The sequence below is a fragment of the Mustela erminea genome, chromosome 7 (assembly GCF_009829155.1).
Source record: "Mustela erminea isolate mMusErm1 chromosome 7, mMusErm1.Pri, whole genome shotgun sequence".
NCBI classification, from domain to species: Eukaryota; Metazoa; Chordata; class Mammalia; order Carnivora; family Mustelidae; genus Mustela; species Mustela erminea.
Window position 1 is genome coordinate 29,298,045 of NC_045620.1, and position 15,663 is coordinate 29,313,707.

Below are 15,663 nucleotides of genomic sequence, written 5' to 3' on the forward strand. Positions count from 1 at the left end.
TGCATCCCACATCCTATCCCACGGTGCCACTGTGTAGCCTGGGGGGGTCACTCAATTGCCAGATGAATGGGGAGACTACTGGAGGCTTCAAAGGGCCCAGCTTTTTTAGCCCCTTTTCTGAAGCTTACCTTGAGCCAAGATCATGAGATCATCTAGAGCTCATTGTGTTTATTTATTTACTTTAAAATGATTTATTTATTTTATTTTTAAAATATTTAATTTTATTTCAGAGAGAGAGAGAGTGAAAGAGATCACAAGCAAAGTAGAAGGAGAGGGAGAAGCAGACTCCCTGCTGAGCAGGGAGCGGTACATAAGGCTCGATCCCAGGACCTGGGGATCATGACCTGAGCTGAAGGCAAACACTCAACCAACTGAACCACCCAGGTGCCCCAGTTTTATTTATTTTAGAGAGAGCGCGCACGCACGCATGAGTGGGAGAGCCAGGAGGAGAGGGAGAAAGAATACCAAGCGGACCCCACACTGAGCACAGAGGAGCCCAACACTGGGCTTGATCCCACAACCCCAAGCTCACAACCTGAGCTGAAATTAAGGTCAGACACTCAACCGAATGCACCACCCAGGTGCCCCTATTTATTTAAAAAAAATGTTTTATTTTTAAGCCCTTCAAATGATCTTCTCCATAAGGGGGAATGAAGAAAAGGACTACCCATTTTGTAGAAGGTGGAGATGCTGACAACAGGGAAGACCCCATCAACAGGCTTATTAGAAGGATGAACTAAAGTATCTACTGTGATTATTTTCGTAATTTTGTCAATTATTAAATGACTACTTTCAAATTGAAAAAAAACTTTTTATTTTCAAGTAATTTCTATACCCAACACGGAGCTTGAAGTCACAACCCTGAGATCAAGAGCCACAAGCTTCACCAACTGAGCCAGCCAGGGCCCCTTGTGTGTGTTTATTTATTTTTAAAGATTTTATTTGAGATAGAAATAGAGCGAGAGCACAAGCTGGGGGTGAGGGGACAGAGGGAGAGGGAGAAGCAGGCTTCCCGCTGAGCAGGGAGCCTGATGCAGGGCTGGATCCTAGGACCATAAGATCATGACCTAAGTCAAAGGCAGATGTTTAACTGACTGAACCACCCAGGCACCCCCCTCCATGTTTAATTTTAAACTTTTTGTTATGAGAAACGTTCAGTATAAAAATAAAGGAGTGGGGCACCAGGGTAGCTTAGTCGGTGATGTACCGACTAAGGGGAAAAGGGGCTACACAACTAAAGGCCTCAGGGTCACAGTCAAGGTCAAGTCCAGGGTCCCTGCTTCATTTTTCATATATATGTTCTCAGCCCCCTAAGATAATTACCCAGGGCTCCAGAAGAAGTGAAAACTGCCCTCAGGAAGAAAAATAAAATCAGAGCTAGTGAATAAGCAAATGTAAATCCATGGCACTAAGATGTTTATGATCAGTTTCAGTACTACACACACAGATCAGTAATATCACTGTTCTACTACTAGTAGATGTGTCTGGTCTACTGTTTGAGATGTTAAAGCATTTATTTTTTATTTTATTTATTTATTTATTTATTTATTTATTTGACAGACAGAGATCACAAGTAGGCAGAGAGGCAGGCAGAGAGAGAGAGAGGAGGAAGCAGGCTCTCTGCTGAGCAGAAAGCCCTATGCGAGGCTCGATCCCAGGATGCTGGGATCATGACCTGAGCCGAAGGCAGAGGCTTTAACCCACTGAGCCACCCAGGCACCCCGAGATGTTAAAGCATTTAAAGTATACATTAAAGTATATATTAAATTTGGGAACCTGAAATGTGGAGAATATTGAAGTAATAATTGTTTAAATGCTTGAAAAATTACAAGTGGCTAAACCTGAAAGTTTACATTTATTGTAAAAGAGGTTCTACATACTGAGAAAAATGTTAATCACCATTTCAAGAACAGCTCGTCTGATAAATTTCTTAGATTAGTGGGTTGATCGCTAAAAAATTCAAAGGGTCATAGATTTTCTCCTCCACTCTAAGCCCTTGGGACATAAGGGGTTTTAGAAGGCTTCCAGGACGCAAGAAAGGGACGTGCCTCTTCTTCCCTCCAGGCCTGTGGATGGAGGGTGCAATGTCCTGACGGAATGTGGAGCTGGGGCTGCTACAGTCCTCCTGCAGCCTGGATGGCCTTGGCCAAGCGTGGAGGGGAAGGGCAGAGGAGACTTGGAGCCCCTGTCTTGCTCTGGGAGAAGCCCTTTCCAGTGGGGATTTTCATTACTTCTAACTTGATGGCCTGTCTCTCCACCCCACCCCCACCACCTTCTCAACCTAGGCACATGCTGAAATCTCCCACTGATGCCACTGGGGTCCCACCCCCAGAGAGTCTGATGGCACTGCTTCAGGACGCAGCCTGGCGTGAGACTGCTGACAACTCCCCAGGGGCTTCTAATGAGCAACCAGGGCTGAGAACCATCACTCAAACTGTACGCTTTCTTTTCCCTTTACAATTTTATGTTTCTTTCTCATACTGTCAGTACCTCTCTCTGTTTCTTCCCTCTCCTACTGGACTGTGGGCTCCCAGATGGCGTTCCAAACACTGCACGTGGTCCTTTCTAGCTCCAGGTGACTCCAAGTGCCTATAGCTGACAGAAGCAGCAGTCACGCCTCACTTGGAATTTAGGCACTATAGCTATTATTTATGGCACCAAGTGAGTCAAAGTCATCCTTGATGACACTCAGGAAGGCTCTACCCTACAGCCTGATGTCCTGTCTCCATCACCATCTCCACAGACCGGTTCCTCCAGGGTAGGAGCAAAAAGCTGTCTCCTCTACCAGCAGAGGAAGTAGGTGGTTTATGTTTAGGGGCAACTCTGCATAAAAAATACACTTAAACCCATGCCTCACCCTCGGCACAGCCGGATGCTCATCCCATGAGCAGCCCACAGCAACTAGAGTGACTGACCCTACAGGAGAGACACCTCTCCCATCTCACACCCACTCCTGAGCATATGGTCCTTACATCCACCAGTGGGTGGAATCACCCACACCGTCTAAACTTTCTGGCCAGGATAGAGAGCTAAATTCATGGGATGGACCGCAGGAAGCACATCTCTCCACTGCACAGCTCTACCCAGCTCAAACAGGTTCCTCCCTTCCTTCCACCTGCCTAGCCTCTGACCCTCCCTGACCACCCTTCCCGCCCTCTGAAAGGCTGATGTTGCTTAGGATTCTATCCTTGGCACTTCCCTCTTCTCTTTAAGGGCTCTCAGCACTCCGTAGGGATCCTCAAACCATCCACATAACCAATAATGAGACCTCCCTCCCCAGTTAGGGGAGATGTTGCCCTAAGGTTGCTTAATTTTGCTCTGGGAAGTGGGGGAGGGAGAAAAAGACCTCATCTTTGTAGGGTACAAAGGAACACAGTAATTGCTCAATATTCTTTTTCAATGAATGAACGCATGGTAAGGATGAAACTTTCATCTGCCCCCACAGGGCTCCTCCCATCCACCCCACAGATATGTTCTGAGGACTAGACTTCACTTGCTCATCTGGACTCCCAGGCCAGGCCTTCTGTCACACCAAGCCACACCAAGCTCAGCAGTGCTCACAGGCCTTTAATCTGTAACTGCCTGGCCACATTCCATCTCTCCCCCAGGGTGGAGGGGAGGGATTAAGCTGTACGCCCGGGTAGGCTGTGCAAGCTGCCAGTCCAAAAGGGAAGGGCTGGGTCAGGCTGGGGACTGGACAGGGGGCTCCCGGCCCCAGGCAATGAGGGAGTTGCTGGCCTGGGCAAGCTCAGTGATGGACACCCGGCCCCGCTGTCGGATGAAGTTAGCCACGGCAGCCAGTTCCTCAGGGGTTATGTAGATGAACTTGCCCCGGTCGTCAATCACACCTGTGGGGACAGTAGGGTTGTGGGGCTGAACCTTCTAGGGTCTCCTCCCCACCACTGCCTGAGAATGCCCACCCACCTACCCCTTCACAAGTGGCTCAGAGCCCTCCAAGCCTGCCCACCTGCCTGGGCTCCTCTGGCTGCACCCAGTACTGACTATGCAAGTCAAATCCAAATCCAGCTTTCTTCCCTGTCCCAGTCACCCAGAGCTGCTCCCAGGCCTGGGCACCTCCCTCGGCTCAGCGGCCCTCCTGCACACCACTTCCCCACCTGGGGCCGAGACAGGGATCATCCGGCCTCCGCAAAAAAGCCCTGCAGGCCCTCTGTGGCTAGACACACCCCAAGGCCAGGGCCTATGGTGACTGACTGTCATCCTCTCACCTGTCAGAGTCCCCTCAGCCAGCAGGTCCTGGATGCGGTTTATGGTATCCTATGAGAAGAACAAGTCTCAGAGTAGAGATGGGCACTGCCATCCCAAAAGACAGCTGCACTCTCCCTCCCACCACAATCAAATCTCCTCCTCTCCTTCTCTCGGCCACCCCCAATGTGACTCTCTGCTTCTCGTCTGGAGGGGTTCAAGGGAGATAGGGCCGTGGTCCCAGGGCACTGTAAGACCTCCGAGAGAGGCTTTCTTCAAGGCAGGAGAGGAGTGGTGGAGACATTTGGCCGCGAAGGCTGGCACAGCCTGTTTGCAAGAGAGTTGTCAAGGTAACTGGGTTTGGGCTGCCTCGCTTACAGGGGTTGCTGGAGTGATGGGGTTTGGGCTCTTTTCTTTTTCCTCTGTCTAGTAGGAAGGCAAGATTCCTGGGGTGCCAAAAAATTCCTACAGTCTACTGTTGCTTGAGGGCATTAAGACTCCTATCTTTAAGGATAGGTCCCCCTCTGACAGCCATATAGACCCTTTGGCCATATTCCACGGAGCAGGCCACCTTCAAGGGCTTACCTGAGTCCGCAGGCCCACCTGGGAAGCCAAGTCTTCCAAGAGCACGACCTTGGACTGCTGCAAGGAGGGGGAAGGGAGAAAGCCTCTCAGCACCGGAGCCCTCTGAGGTCGGCACACTGGCCTGTTCTGCTCTGGGTGGCTGGCTAAGCAGGCTCCATGCTCCCATGGGAGAGCTTTGTTTCTCTCACACACTACTCACATGCTCTCCCAGCTGCCTGTACAAACACACACACACACTCATCGACTCTCATGCCCATGCTTACTGGAAGGGATCTGCTCAAACCAACACCTGCCCCACGAGTCACGTCCTGGCCTGGGGATTACCCTGAGACAGACACCCATGGAGAGTCAAGCACAACTGCTACCTTTCTCCCCTGTATCCAGCTGTATCACTTTAACATTGTGAACTGGCCGGAAGGGGAAGCACCACAGAGATGAAGGGAGAGGCTGACAAATGCCAAGAGCTTATTAAAAAACTGTCACTAGGACCTGCGTTTGCTGAAGACCTGCCAGGACCAGGAGCTGAGAAGGTGTGGGGGGTGCAGAGGTGAAGAAGACATAGCTCCTGCCCTTGAGCTCATAGCCGGCAAGACGACAGGCGAGAACGTGGACAAGAAGAGAGCAGATGGGAAGCCCTGATGAGCCAGGGTCTTGGTAGGAGCAGTACAGCTCATTCTTGTCTCACCTCTGTGCACTGCCCCCTTGGCCTGAGACCCCCACCACCCTGACGTGCCACACTGCTCCCCATCCTCTCTTCACTCTGCTGAGGCACTGTGTCCACCCTTAAAATTACTGTCACTAAATCTGCTCAGAGCTTTCCACGCATGGCCATGCTCCATGTGCCTCCCTCACACCCTCAGCAGAAACTTCGGTTCCTGGCGGGGGGCAGGGGTGTGACCGAGGGTCCACCGCTGGGTCCTACGCAGGCATCTGCTCTGCCTCCCCCATCCCCTCCCCAGACAGATAGCATGTGACTTGAGAGAAGGCGGTCTTCTGTGTGTCCAGGAATCTTCCATAGCAAATGAGCGGGGGGAGGAGTGACACAGTGACGCCTCCTCAGCTGCAGATGGCATGTGACTGTTCAAAATGCCAAAATGAATGTACAAGCCGGGAGGCAAGTGAGTGGCGGCTGGGCCAGGGGGTGGCAAGCACAAGGTGACTTGGCCAGCTGGCCTCTACCTACAAAGCAGGGGGTAGGCCCTGGGTTCTCAGTGACAGCTCAGAATGTGACCACAGAGTCACCCCAGGGGTCCCTGAAGACCTGGCCTGAGAGGATCCTGGGGCCCAAAGTACATTTAGAAAAACAAACCAACCCACTTAGCCCTGCTCAGAAGGGAGAGAGGATCGGCAAGAGCAAGTTAGGCCTACGCTGCACATAAACTACACCTAGCACGAAAACATGCCTCCGGGTCTGAAATGCTAGCATTCAAGGGCCCGTTCCCCTGGAAGCCTGGGAGAAGGCAGGTGGGCTGAGTTCGGAAGTCGTCTTTCTCCCTGAGACAGCAGCTGTAGGAGGATCAGCCTGCGCAGGCTGGAAAGACCTCTGCAGTCCAGGAGAGTCTGGAGAATCCCCAGAAAACGGCCTCTCTAGAGAGCCTCTGAAAGCAAGGGCCGGAATTGCCCCCGAGGCCTCTACTTGAGTCTCTGCAGAGGTGAGGGGGAGCTGAAACTGGTGGATGAGGGCTTCCTGGAGGATAGACTCAAGATCTGTCGCTGCCCACTGCGTCGGTGGGGATGGTGAGTTCCAAACAGCAGCAGGAAAGTGTGAGAGATGTCCTGGCAGCCCTCAGGGGTTCCATCAGAGAGGAATGAGCTCTCTCCCCGCTAGGAATACCCAGGCCCCCAGGCCATGAGTCCAGCCCCTTACTGCTGGGAGGAGTTTGAACCCTGCTCCCTTTGGAAGAAGTTGGGGTGGGGAGGATTATGCAAGGCCTGGCTCTTTGGCACCCCCTAGTAGCACCCCCTCCACCGCCTCCACTCCCTCTGCACTCCTTCCCTCAGCCGCCTCTGCACCTCTGAGCTGCACTTGAAAACCTCTCCCCTCGGAGCATCCTTCGTGGGAGAGAAGTTGCTTAGCAGCAAAGCAGAGCAGGACATGCTTATGCAACTCCAAGCAGCATCCAGCCCAGCTCCAGACGGACAGGGACACACGTGCTGTCCCGCCCTAGATTCCAAAGGAAACATCATCCTGTTTCCCTGCAGACCCAAGTTCCTGGTCAGAAACACGTGGCCGGGGATGCTTGTTTCAACTCAACAGAGCTCAGTGTGACAGAACTGACAGAAAACACATGTGAAGAAACTTGAAAACACAGTGACTCACTGAGCGTGGGGTCTGAGGAGCAGGGAGACTGTCAAACCCTGAATGTGAGGAAGTGATTGAAGGCTCAGGCCTCCCACACAGACCAGGTCCCTCTCCACTGTCAAAGCAGAAGGGGCTCTTCTGGCCAGGACTGGGCAGCACTGACTCCCAGGTCCCCTGCCCACCCCTGCATGGGCTCAAGTTAGCCGCCAACAGCCCCAGCTTGGGTCCACTCCTTCCACAGAGAGCACACGTGAAATGCACACACATGCACACATAACACACAAGTGTGAGGCAAAGAGCGGACGCCCAGGCTCTGTTCCGTGGCTTCTTACCTTAATGTAGTTGATGAACTCAGTCAGGAAGCTGTGGGACTAGAGGAACAGAGAAATCGGGGTGAGTGTCCCCCTTGCAGGGGCTACAGGGGTCTATGCCACCCGCTTGCCATCTGGGTGAGCAGAGCTTCCCACAGTAAGGGGTTTGGAGGCACCCCCTCTTCCAAACCTGAGCCTGCTGGGCCTAATGCCCACCCACCTCTCAGGGCATGACAAGGGCAGCAGGCAAGGAATGCTGGGGTGTACGGGAGTGGGTGGCAGGCTTGGTGGGCACAGAGATGGGCCTTCCAGGGGCTGCAGGCCTACCTGTTCCTCAGTCATGGTCTCGCCCACACCTTCCTCCTCCACCACGAAGGCTTCCCTCAGTTTCAGGTACTCCTCATGCTCCCGCTGGGCCTGCTCCTCCCGGGCCTTCCTCTCTTCCTCCTCCTGTGGACAAGAGGCAGGTATGTTGGGGCAGGTGCCCACAACATCCCTGTTCTGGGCTCTGCTGCCCCCACAGGGCACCAGCACATACAGTCTGGCCCTTTCTCGGGGACAGAGTTCCTTTAAGACACTGCTCCCTCAACCCAAGGCTGAGCTACAGGCTGAGGCCCTTCTTCTCATCAGTTCCATCACCTCCCAGACAAGTGCTGCTCAGCCCCTTCTCCTTTAAAATGCTGCCAATGATCCCCTCCTTGTCATGTCCACACTTCATGTACAAACACCCAGGCTCCATTTCCTTATCATCCATTCACTCAATTCCATCATATTCAACTCCACCAAAACAAGTGCTATGGTCTTACCCATGCCCTTCATCCCACCCAATCCAAAGGGACAACATCAGTCTCATAACCCTGTCCTCTCAGTGGTGCTGGAGAGAGCTGACCATTTCGTCTTCCCTCGTTTGACTGGCAGATCCCACCTCTCTTGGGCTTCCTCTTGCTCCTTGGGTCACTCTTCTCACCTCCTCCATTGCTCAGCCCTGCCCCTCCTCCCTCCTTCCCCTCCTCGGGCCACCTCGCCATGCCCACAGCATCAACAACCATGTCCTTGCCAGCGACTGCCACCGCTGTACCCTGCCCCAAATCTCTCCTCCCATATGACGCACTCACTGGGCCATCTCACAGGTACCTCTAGTTGAGTACATCCCAGAAAGACCCTGTGATCTACTCCCCACACGTCCGGTCCCTGGCTCAGTGCGTCACAGAGCCATCTGGCCAGCTGGTCAGAAATAAAGTTCTATCTACGGTTTCTGTCTTCAACTTCCGGAAAACTTCTCAGTCTGACCATGCCACTTCACCACCACCACCGCCCAGTGCCGTAACATCCCTCCAAGTCAGCCTATTTTCCAGAGCTCTCAAAAAGATTTTTTTTAAACATGTAGCTAAAGCTGGGACAGAGAATACACAAAATAAGCCTGGAGCATCTTGCAGTGCCAAAAAGGAAGCAAGTACTCAGAAAACAAAACAATGAGGTTACGTCAAAGGTACACAGGGCCAACTGCAAGAACTCCTGCTGACCTACGTGACAAGGTAAATGAGATGGTATCAGACCGTAATGCAACACACAAAACATATCCAAGTCCATGTAGGTATAAACAACTAAATATATACACAGCGAAGAAAAGGTAAATCTTCCATATAGAAAAATCCCCAATACTTTGCATACTTTGCTCTCGAGAAGGTGGAGAATAACTTCCCACCCCTTAAGTGTGGGCTGTGCACAGTGACTTGTTTCCAAAGAACTACAGGAAGGAGGGCGTAACATCACAGCAGACAAATCTGGCAAAGAAAACCTGAGCCAAGCAATCCAGGTTAACATCAGTTGTGACAAGCCAAGTTGACAGCAGGTATCCTTCATATGCGGCGTTGAGAACGGCCCTTCATCGGTGATCTTCTTCCCCAAAATCCATAACCCGGTCCAACCATGAGATAAAAAAATGAGTCCAGCAAACTGAGGAATATTCTATAAAGTATTTGGCCAATCCCCCTCAAAACTATCAAGATCACTAAAAGCATGGAAAAATCTGAGAAAATGTCACAACCAGAGGAGCCTAGGGAGACATGATAAGTAAGTGTAATGTGGCGTCCTAGAAGTGACCATTTAAAAGGATAGTGGAGGAAATTAATGAAATCCAAATAATGAATAATGTGTGGGGTTTAGTTAAAACAATATATTGGTACTGGCCGTGGGAAATATACCACAATAAGGTAAGGTGCAGGGGAGGAGAACCCCAGGACATTTAAGGTCCATCAGACAGGGTCATTATTCAGAAAGGTAAAAGTGCAACCTCCACTAACGCCTCCTCTCTCCTGTGCTCCGGCCCGCTTACTACAGTAGCCAAAGCCAGGCTTCCTGCCAGCAAGGGTCCCTGGACAGCAGGGCCAGGGAGAGGCCAAAGGCACCAGCGAGGTCTCCCTAACTGGGGCAGTCCTGGCTTTCACTCTGTATACACATTGCACTTTTGTGATGTTCCCTTTCTTGGGCACCAGTTCTCAGAAAGGAAGCATCTGGCAAACAAATGCTCACTAACCACCTCTACCATAGTGGTTCGCATTCTCTGAGCATCTATCTCCTCTAGGCCAGGCCCTCCACAGGACCTGACTCAGGCAGGATCCATCAGCTCTTACAATGACCTTTAACAACTTCAAGCGCTTTAGGATTCAGACCCTACTCCCTCTCTGACTTTTCTCCTTCTTGCTTAGCTTGTTTTAGCCACTCCAACCACCGCAATTTTCTTTAAATGCTTCAGGCATATTCAATAAATCACATGCACAAAAATCCCCATCACCGGCTCTGCTTTTCAGCAGCAGTTTCGTACAGGTTGTGTTTAGAGTCTGGGGACCAAATAAACCAGGGCCTGCTCCTAAACCCAGTCCATGGGCCGTCTCCTAGGTTAGAAGTGTGAGGAGCTGCATAAGAAGCAAGGTGCCAGGGCACCTGGGTGGCTCAGTGGGTTAAGCCTCTGCCTTCGGTTCAGGTCATGATCTTGGGGTCCTGGGATCGAGCCCAGGATCAGGCTCTCTGCTCAGCGGGGAGCCTGCCTCCCCCCCTCCCCACCGCCTGCCTCTTTGCCTACTTGTGATCTTTGTCAAATAAATATTTTTGTCAGGACTGCAGGTGGGGGGTGGTGTCTGTCTGTCTCACCTTTTGTTCCTCCTCCAGCCGAAGCCGCTCCTCCTCTTTCTTCCACTCTGCCTCACGCTGGGACTCGAGGCGTTTCCGTTCCTCACGTTCAGCCTCTTCTGCCTGGAGAGAGGCCTTCATAGGGAGCACATCCCTACCCCCAACCAGACCTTGCCTACCTCACAAACAGGCCAGGGTGGCAAGGTGTGGGCCGGACCATGGACCCAAGCTGTAAGAGACAGTCAGGCAAGCAGCATGCAAAAAGCCTGAGGGGAGGGCCTGACATAGGGGACAAGGAAGGCAGGACCTTTCCACACTTCCCAGAGCTGCACCCCAACCCTCCTGCTTGCCTCACGCTGGGCTTTTCGAGCCTGTTTCTCCTCTAGCTTCCGTAGTTTCTTGGCTCCAATTTTCCCGGACAGGTGACTTTCCACCGGCTTCTCGATACCTTCTTCCTCCTGGCCTGAGTATGGTCAAAGAAAGACAGTTCAGGTCCTGTAGAGGGCTGATGAAGATGGATCCATCCTACCCCTTGTCCCTTTGCACATGGCAGCAAATCCTGTTCCTCTCACCTGCAGATGTCACTAGCCCAGCTCTGCCCTCCACAAACATCTACCAGGAACACAGAAATTAATGCTCTGAGTGTGTGTATGTGACAATGTGTGAGCCGAGTGTGTGTGTGTGTTGAGGGTAGGGGGTAAGGTAGGGGAAAGGTGAGGGAATCATGGGGCAAGGGAACAGATAGCAACTTTAGCCAGTGCATCACCATGAAAAGGGAGATGTCAGGTTCCAATATCCGAGCATCTGAAAATCACAGGCAGGGATGTTTGGGCTTGCGGACTTCTCTCGTTTGTCTCTGAGCCAAACCTCAGGGAAGGATGGCCTCATGGGGAAATGTATCCCTGTCTCATATCTAAAATTGTCCTCACTCTGTTCAGGAACTGCTAAGGGTTCTGGGCTCAGCCCCTGGCCAAAAAGACAGCTCCAACCCCAAGACTACCTAAAGTTAGGGCCAGCTAAAAGTTAAAGATTTGTTGGGGCACCTGGGTGGCCCCTAAATCTTGATTTTGGCTCAGGTCATGATCTCAAGCCCTGCCTCTGGCTCTGCACTCAGTGTGGCATCTGTTTGAGATTCCCCCCTACTTTTCCCCTCCCTATCTGCTCCTCCCCCTGCTTGTGCTACAAGCATGCATATGTATGTGCATGTGTGCACTCTCTCTCTCAAATAAATGAAATTTAAAAACCAAAACCTGTTGATGCCCAAGCAGCAGAGATGTCTGATCCTAAGTCTGAGACAAGAGGAATGGCACCACAGACTGCCTCTTTTTTGAACTAACAGGCTAATTCCCAAAAGTACCAGGGCAAAAGTCCCAAGTGCCCCTTCTTCAGGCTCAAGCCAGGTGTGAGCACTGCAGAAGAGATATTTTTTCCCAAAATCTGAGGGCCTCTGTCGGTCTCCCAGGGATATGGAAGCTCCATCAAAAAAATGTCTCCAACCCTAAACCCTTCTAGGATTACAGGTGACCTCACCTCAGGAACTGCAGAAGCTCTTAGCTGGGTACTCTGGTCCTAGAGTGAGGTTCTCAGAAAATGACTGTGCCCATACCAGTAAGGTGCTGGGATATAAGAAGTGGGCTGAGGAAATATCTAGGTCAATCTAAAGACCCCTGTCCTCTTGCTTAGACACTGAAAGCCAAAATGAAGGAAGAGGGGGCTAGCCCAATGGAATAGGGATCAGGGTCCAGAATTGCTGGTCAGGGTCCAGAACCAAGACCAAAGGATGGGTCCCATGTCTCCTCTCTCCCAACCCTATCCTTTGGCTCCCAGACATGTCTCCTACACTATAGCTTCACATCCCATTCTTCCACCCAGCTTTGAAGGTCCCTTCATGCCCTAAACCAGCCCCTTTCTCCTCTAGGCTGGGCCCTTCTCACCTGGGATGATGGCTTCCTCCTCATTCTCATCCACCTCTGCCCAGGTGACACGCTGGGCTCGGCGCTGGGCCTGCAGGCGGCTGCCCAAATCCCTCCGGCGCCGGGGCCTGCCCCCAGTTCTCTGCTCCTCAGGCTCCAGGGGCCGAGGCTGGGCCACTGAGCCTGCTACTACCGGCAGCTCCTCATTGTGCAATGGCTCCTGGCCGGCTGTAGGGAAGAGAGAAACCACACAACTGTCTAGCAGTCCAACCCACCTGATGGCAGGGGACCAGCACCCTGGAAGCCTCACCCTCCACTCAACTTCCTCCAGTTTATGGCAGCCTAAAGCACAAAGCCCCAGTTTCTCAGATCATAAGGGCCTTTATAACCCAGACCCACACCTTGGTCCTTTGCAGCAGGATCACCTGTTCCCTCCTGCCTTTGTCAATACCTTTCCAGCCAGCTGGCCAGAAGACTACCACCCTGGAGGAGGAGATGAAGGCCAACTTCCTCAAGGAAGCTCACCCTGACTTCTCCAGACTACATCTGAATGCCTACTGCAAGACTGCACTTATTTCTTGCCTGCCTAACACCCCCTGCCATAGTTTTATAAGGCATGCCACCCGGGAGCACACCTGGGGAATGAGGCTTCCCTTCCAGGAAGATTTCCTGGCTATCTGCCTTACTTCAGCTCTCTCCACCTGCCCGACCCCTGCCCTTGGAGCATATAAGTGCTCTCAAGTAGCCTGTGGGCCCAGAGAGGAGGAGAGACATATACACAAACCCACATACTGACAAGAAATGGGGGATGGAAGATGATATGCACGTCTGTTCCGTACCCTAGCAGATGATCTGAGCTCCTGGTCGGGGTGCAGGAGAGAGAAGGGTGCACAGGTGCTCTCTTTGAGGCGTAAAGAGAGAGATTCAGGGAGTTACAGCTCGTAGGTAGGCACAGTATACTCAAGGGCCCCCTTCTTGGCACCCGCTCTGGAGCCAGCCTGGGTGGGACGGAACAACCCTGCGGTCTCTCCTAGGGGCGCACAGGGGAGAGACCCAATGACGGATGGGGGAGCATGTTCGCCAGGGGACCGGGCCCCTTTGAGTCTAGAGTCCCGGGGGGCGAGGACAGGGATTGAGTGAGACTATCTTTGAGACTGGGGGGGAAGGTGTAGGGGAGCTGCCATCCTGTCCGCGAGTACAGTTGCTGCACTGCGGCTCACCGCCGCGTCCGCGACGCGCAGGTATGCGCAGGCGTGCAACGGGCCTGCAACATGACAAGAGCAACCGGCGCGGAGCACTCGTCAGTCCAGCCGGGCAGCCCAGCGCATGCGCAGGAACCGCGGTGCGACGGCCTACAAAGGCTCAGAAGGCCAGAGAACGCGGCCCCACCGGCCCTGGAGCGGCGGCTTCTCCTACCTGCTGTCGTCCGGCCCCGGCTGTGAGTCAGGAAAAAGATAAGGCCGACAAGCAGAGCCGCCGCCACCAGGTACACCACGGGGGCCACCATGACAGCAGCTTCCAGGCGGAACCGGCGCGTCCACCCGGAGGCCCCGGATCTCCCGGGCCCCGCCCAACGGCTGTATGGCCCCACCCGTTTCCAACTCTAAACTCCGCCCACCAGCCGGGGCCCCGCCCAGGCCGCACACTCCCTAGAGACGCCTCAATTTTTCACTGTAAAAGGAATTTGGGGGGCATATGAATACTCATAACTGGAAATGGTCTCAAACGATTTTGTGCTGTGCCACATTTATATGTGTTTTAAAAGCATTAAGCAATATCGCAAAGCGTTTATAGAAACATATATGTAGAAAAAGTACAAAAAAATGCTAAGGAATGATACACACCAATTTCAAGATAGATGTTGGGAGGAGGGAAAACGATGGATGAGATTTGGGGCAGAGCTTTGCCTATATCTGTGACATATGATTTCGTAAAAAGAAGAGAGGGGAGGAGAAGAGAACAAATCTTATATTTAAATGAGTTGTGATATTATTTTTGTACCCACACCTGCAACTTTATACCCGTTTTAGTATAAAATTAGCTTTATTAGACTACTACGAGAATTTGTGACCTAGTTTTCCATAGTGAGCACTCAAAATTTAAGTACCCGTGGAATTTAATTTCCCTTTAATTCTTAAGAATTATTTAGAAAGGGTCTCCTGGGTAGCTCAGTTGGCTAAGCGTTTGCCTGCAGCTGGGGTCATGATCACAGGGTCCTGCCCGGTTCCCTGCTCAGTGGGGAGCCTGCTTCTCCCTCTCCCTCAGCCGCTCCCCTTGTCCATGCTCTCTAATAAATAAATAAATAAAATCTTAAAAAAAGAATTATTTAGAAACTAGGTAGTAATTATACCTCAATAAAATTGCGGAAAAAACCTGGGGACAGTATGTAAACTCAAGATTTTTGAAAAAGTAAAAATCTACTGGGGATTTGCTGTAACAGTAGTATGAAGCTCTTTGTGTGTGTGATAATACAAAGATCCAAGGAACAATGGTATGAAGTGTAAGATTTGAAAAAAGATGGCACCATGTGAACATTTTAACATTTGCTAAGCTGGAATAGTGGAACTTCTGCATCTATTTTATTATTTCCTGTAACTCTGGAATATTTCATAATTTACATTTTTAAATTTTAAGCAAGCAAATAGGCCAGAATAGGTGAAATAAAAATAGCAAATGTTGAAAATTATTAAAGTTGGGTAATGGGTATGTTTCCTCATTCTACTGCTCTTTTCTATTTTTTGTAAAGTTTGACATTTTTGTTTAAGTTTGAAATTTCCCATAATAAAAATTTTTATTATAAAACTAAAAATTAGGGGCACCAGGTGGCTCAGTTGGTTAAGCATCTGCCTTTGGCTCAGGTCATGATCCTAGGGTCCTGGCACAGAGCTCCACATTGGGCTCCCTGCTCCGTGGGGAATATGCTTCTCCTTCTCCCTCTGCTGCTCCCCTCCACTGTGCCCCCTTCTTGTGCACATATGCGTGCACACTGTCTCTCAAATAAATAAAATCTTTTAAAAAACCTAAAAATTTGGGGGCACCTGGCTGGCTTAGTTGGAAGGGCATGTGACTCAAACTCACCATCTCAGGGTCGTGGCTTTGAGCCCCACAATGGGTATAGTGATTTCTAAAAAGCAAGCTTTTTTAAAAAAAACTAAAAAGTAAGACGTTATACATTTTTGTGTGTAATTTGCACATGCACAGAAAGTTTCTGGAAGGTCAA

At 51.3% G+C, this 15,663-nt stretch overlaps 1 protein-coding gene across 1 annotated transcript; it reads right to left on the reverse strand.

Moving 5' to 3' along the window:
* Positions 1 to 1,836: 1,836 nt before the first annotated feature.
* On the reverse strand, positions 1,837 to 14,029 carry DDRGK1 (DDRGK domain containing 1). Its single transcript, XM_032351260.1, has 9 exons — positions 13,860 to 14,029; positions 12,465 to 12,671; positions 10,881 to 10,993; positions 10,552 to 10,653; positions 7,729 to 7,851; positions 7,423 to 7,461; positions 4,789 to 4,845; positions 4,227 to 4,275; positions 1,837 to 3,848 (listed from the first exon to the last, which is right to left on the reverse strand). The coding sequence occupies exons 1-9, from the start codon at positions 13,948 to 13,950 to the stop codon at positions 3,682 to 3,684; spliced, it is 948 nt and encodes a 315-aa protein (XP_032207151.1). The 5' UTR covers positions 13,951 to 14,029; the 3' UTR covers positions 1,837 to 3,681.
* Positions 14,030 to 15,663: the final 1,634 nt, after the last annotated feature.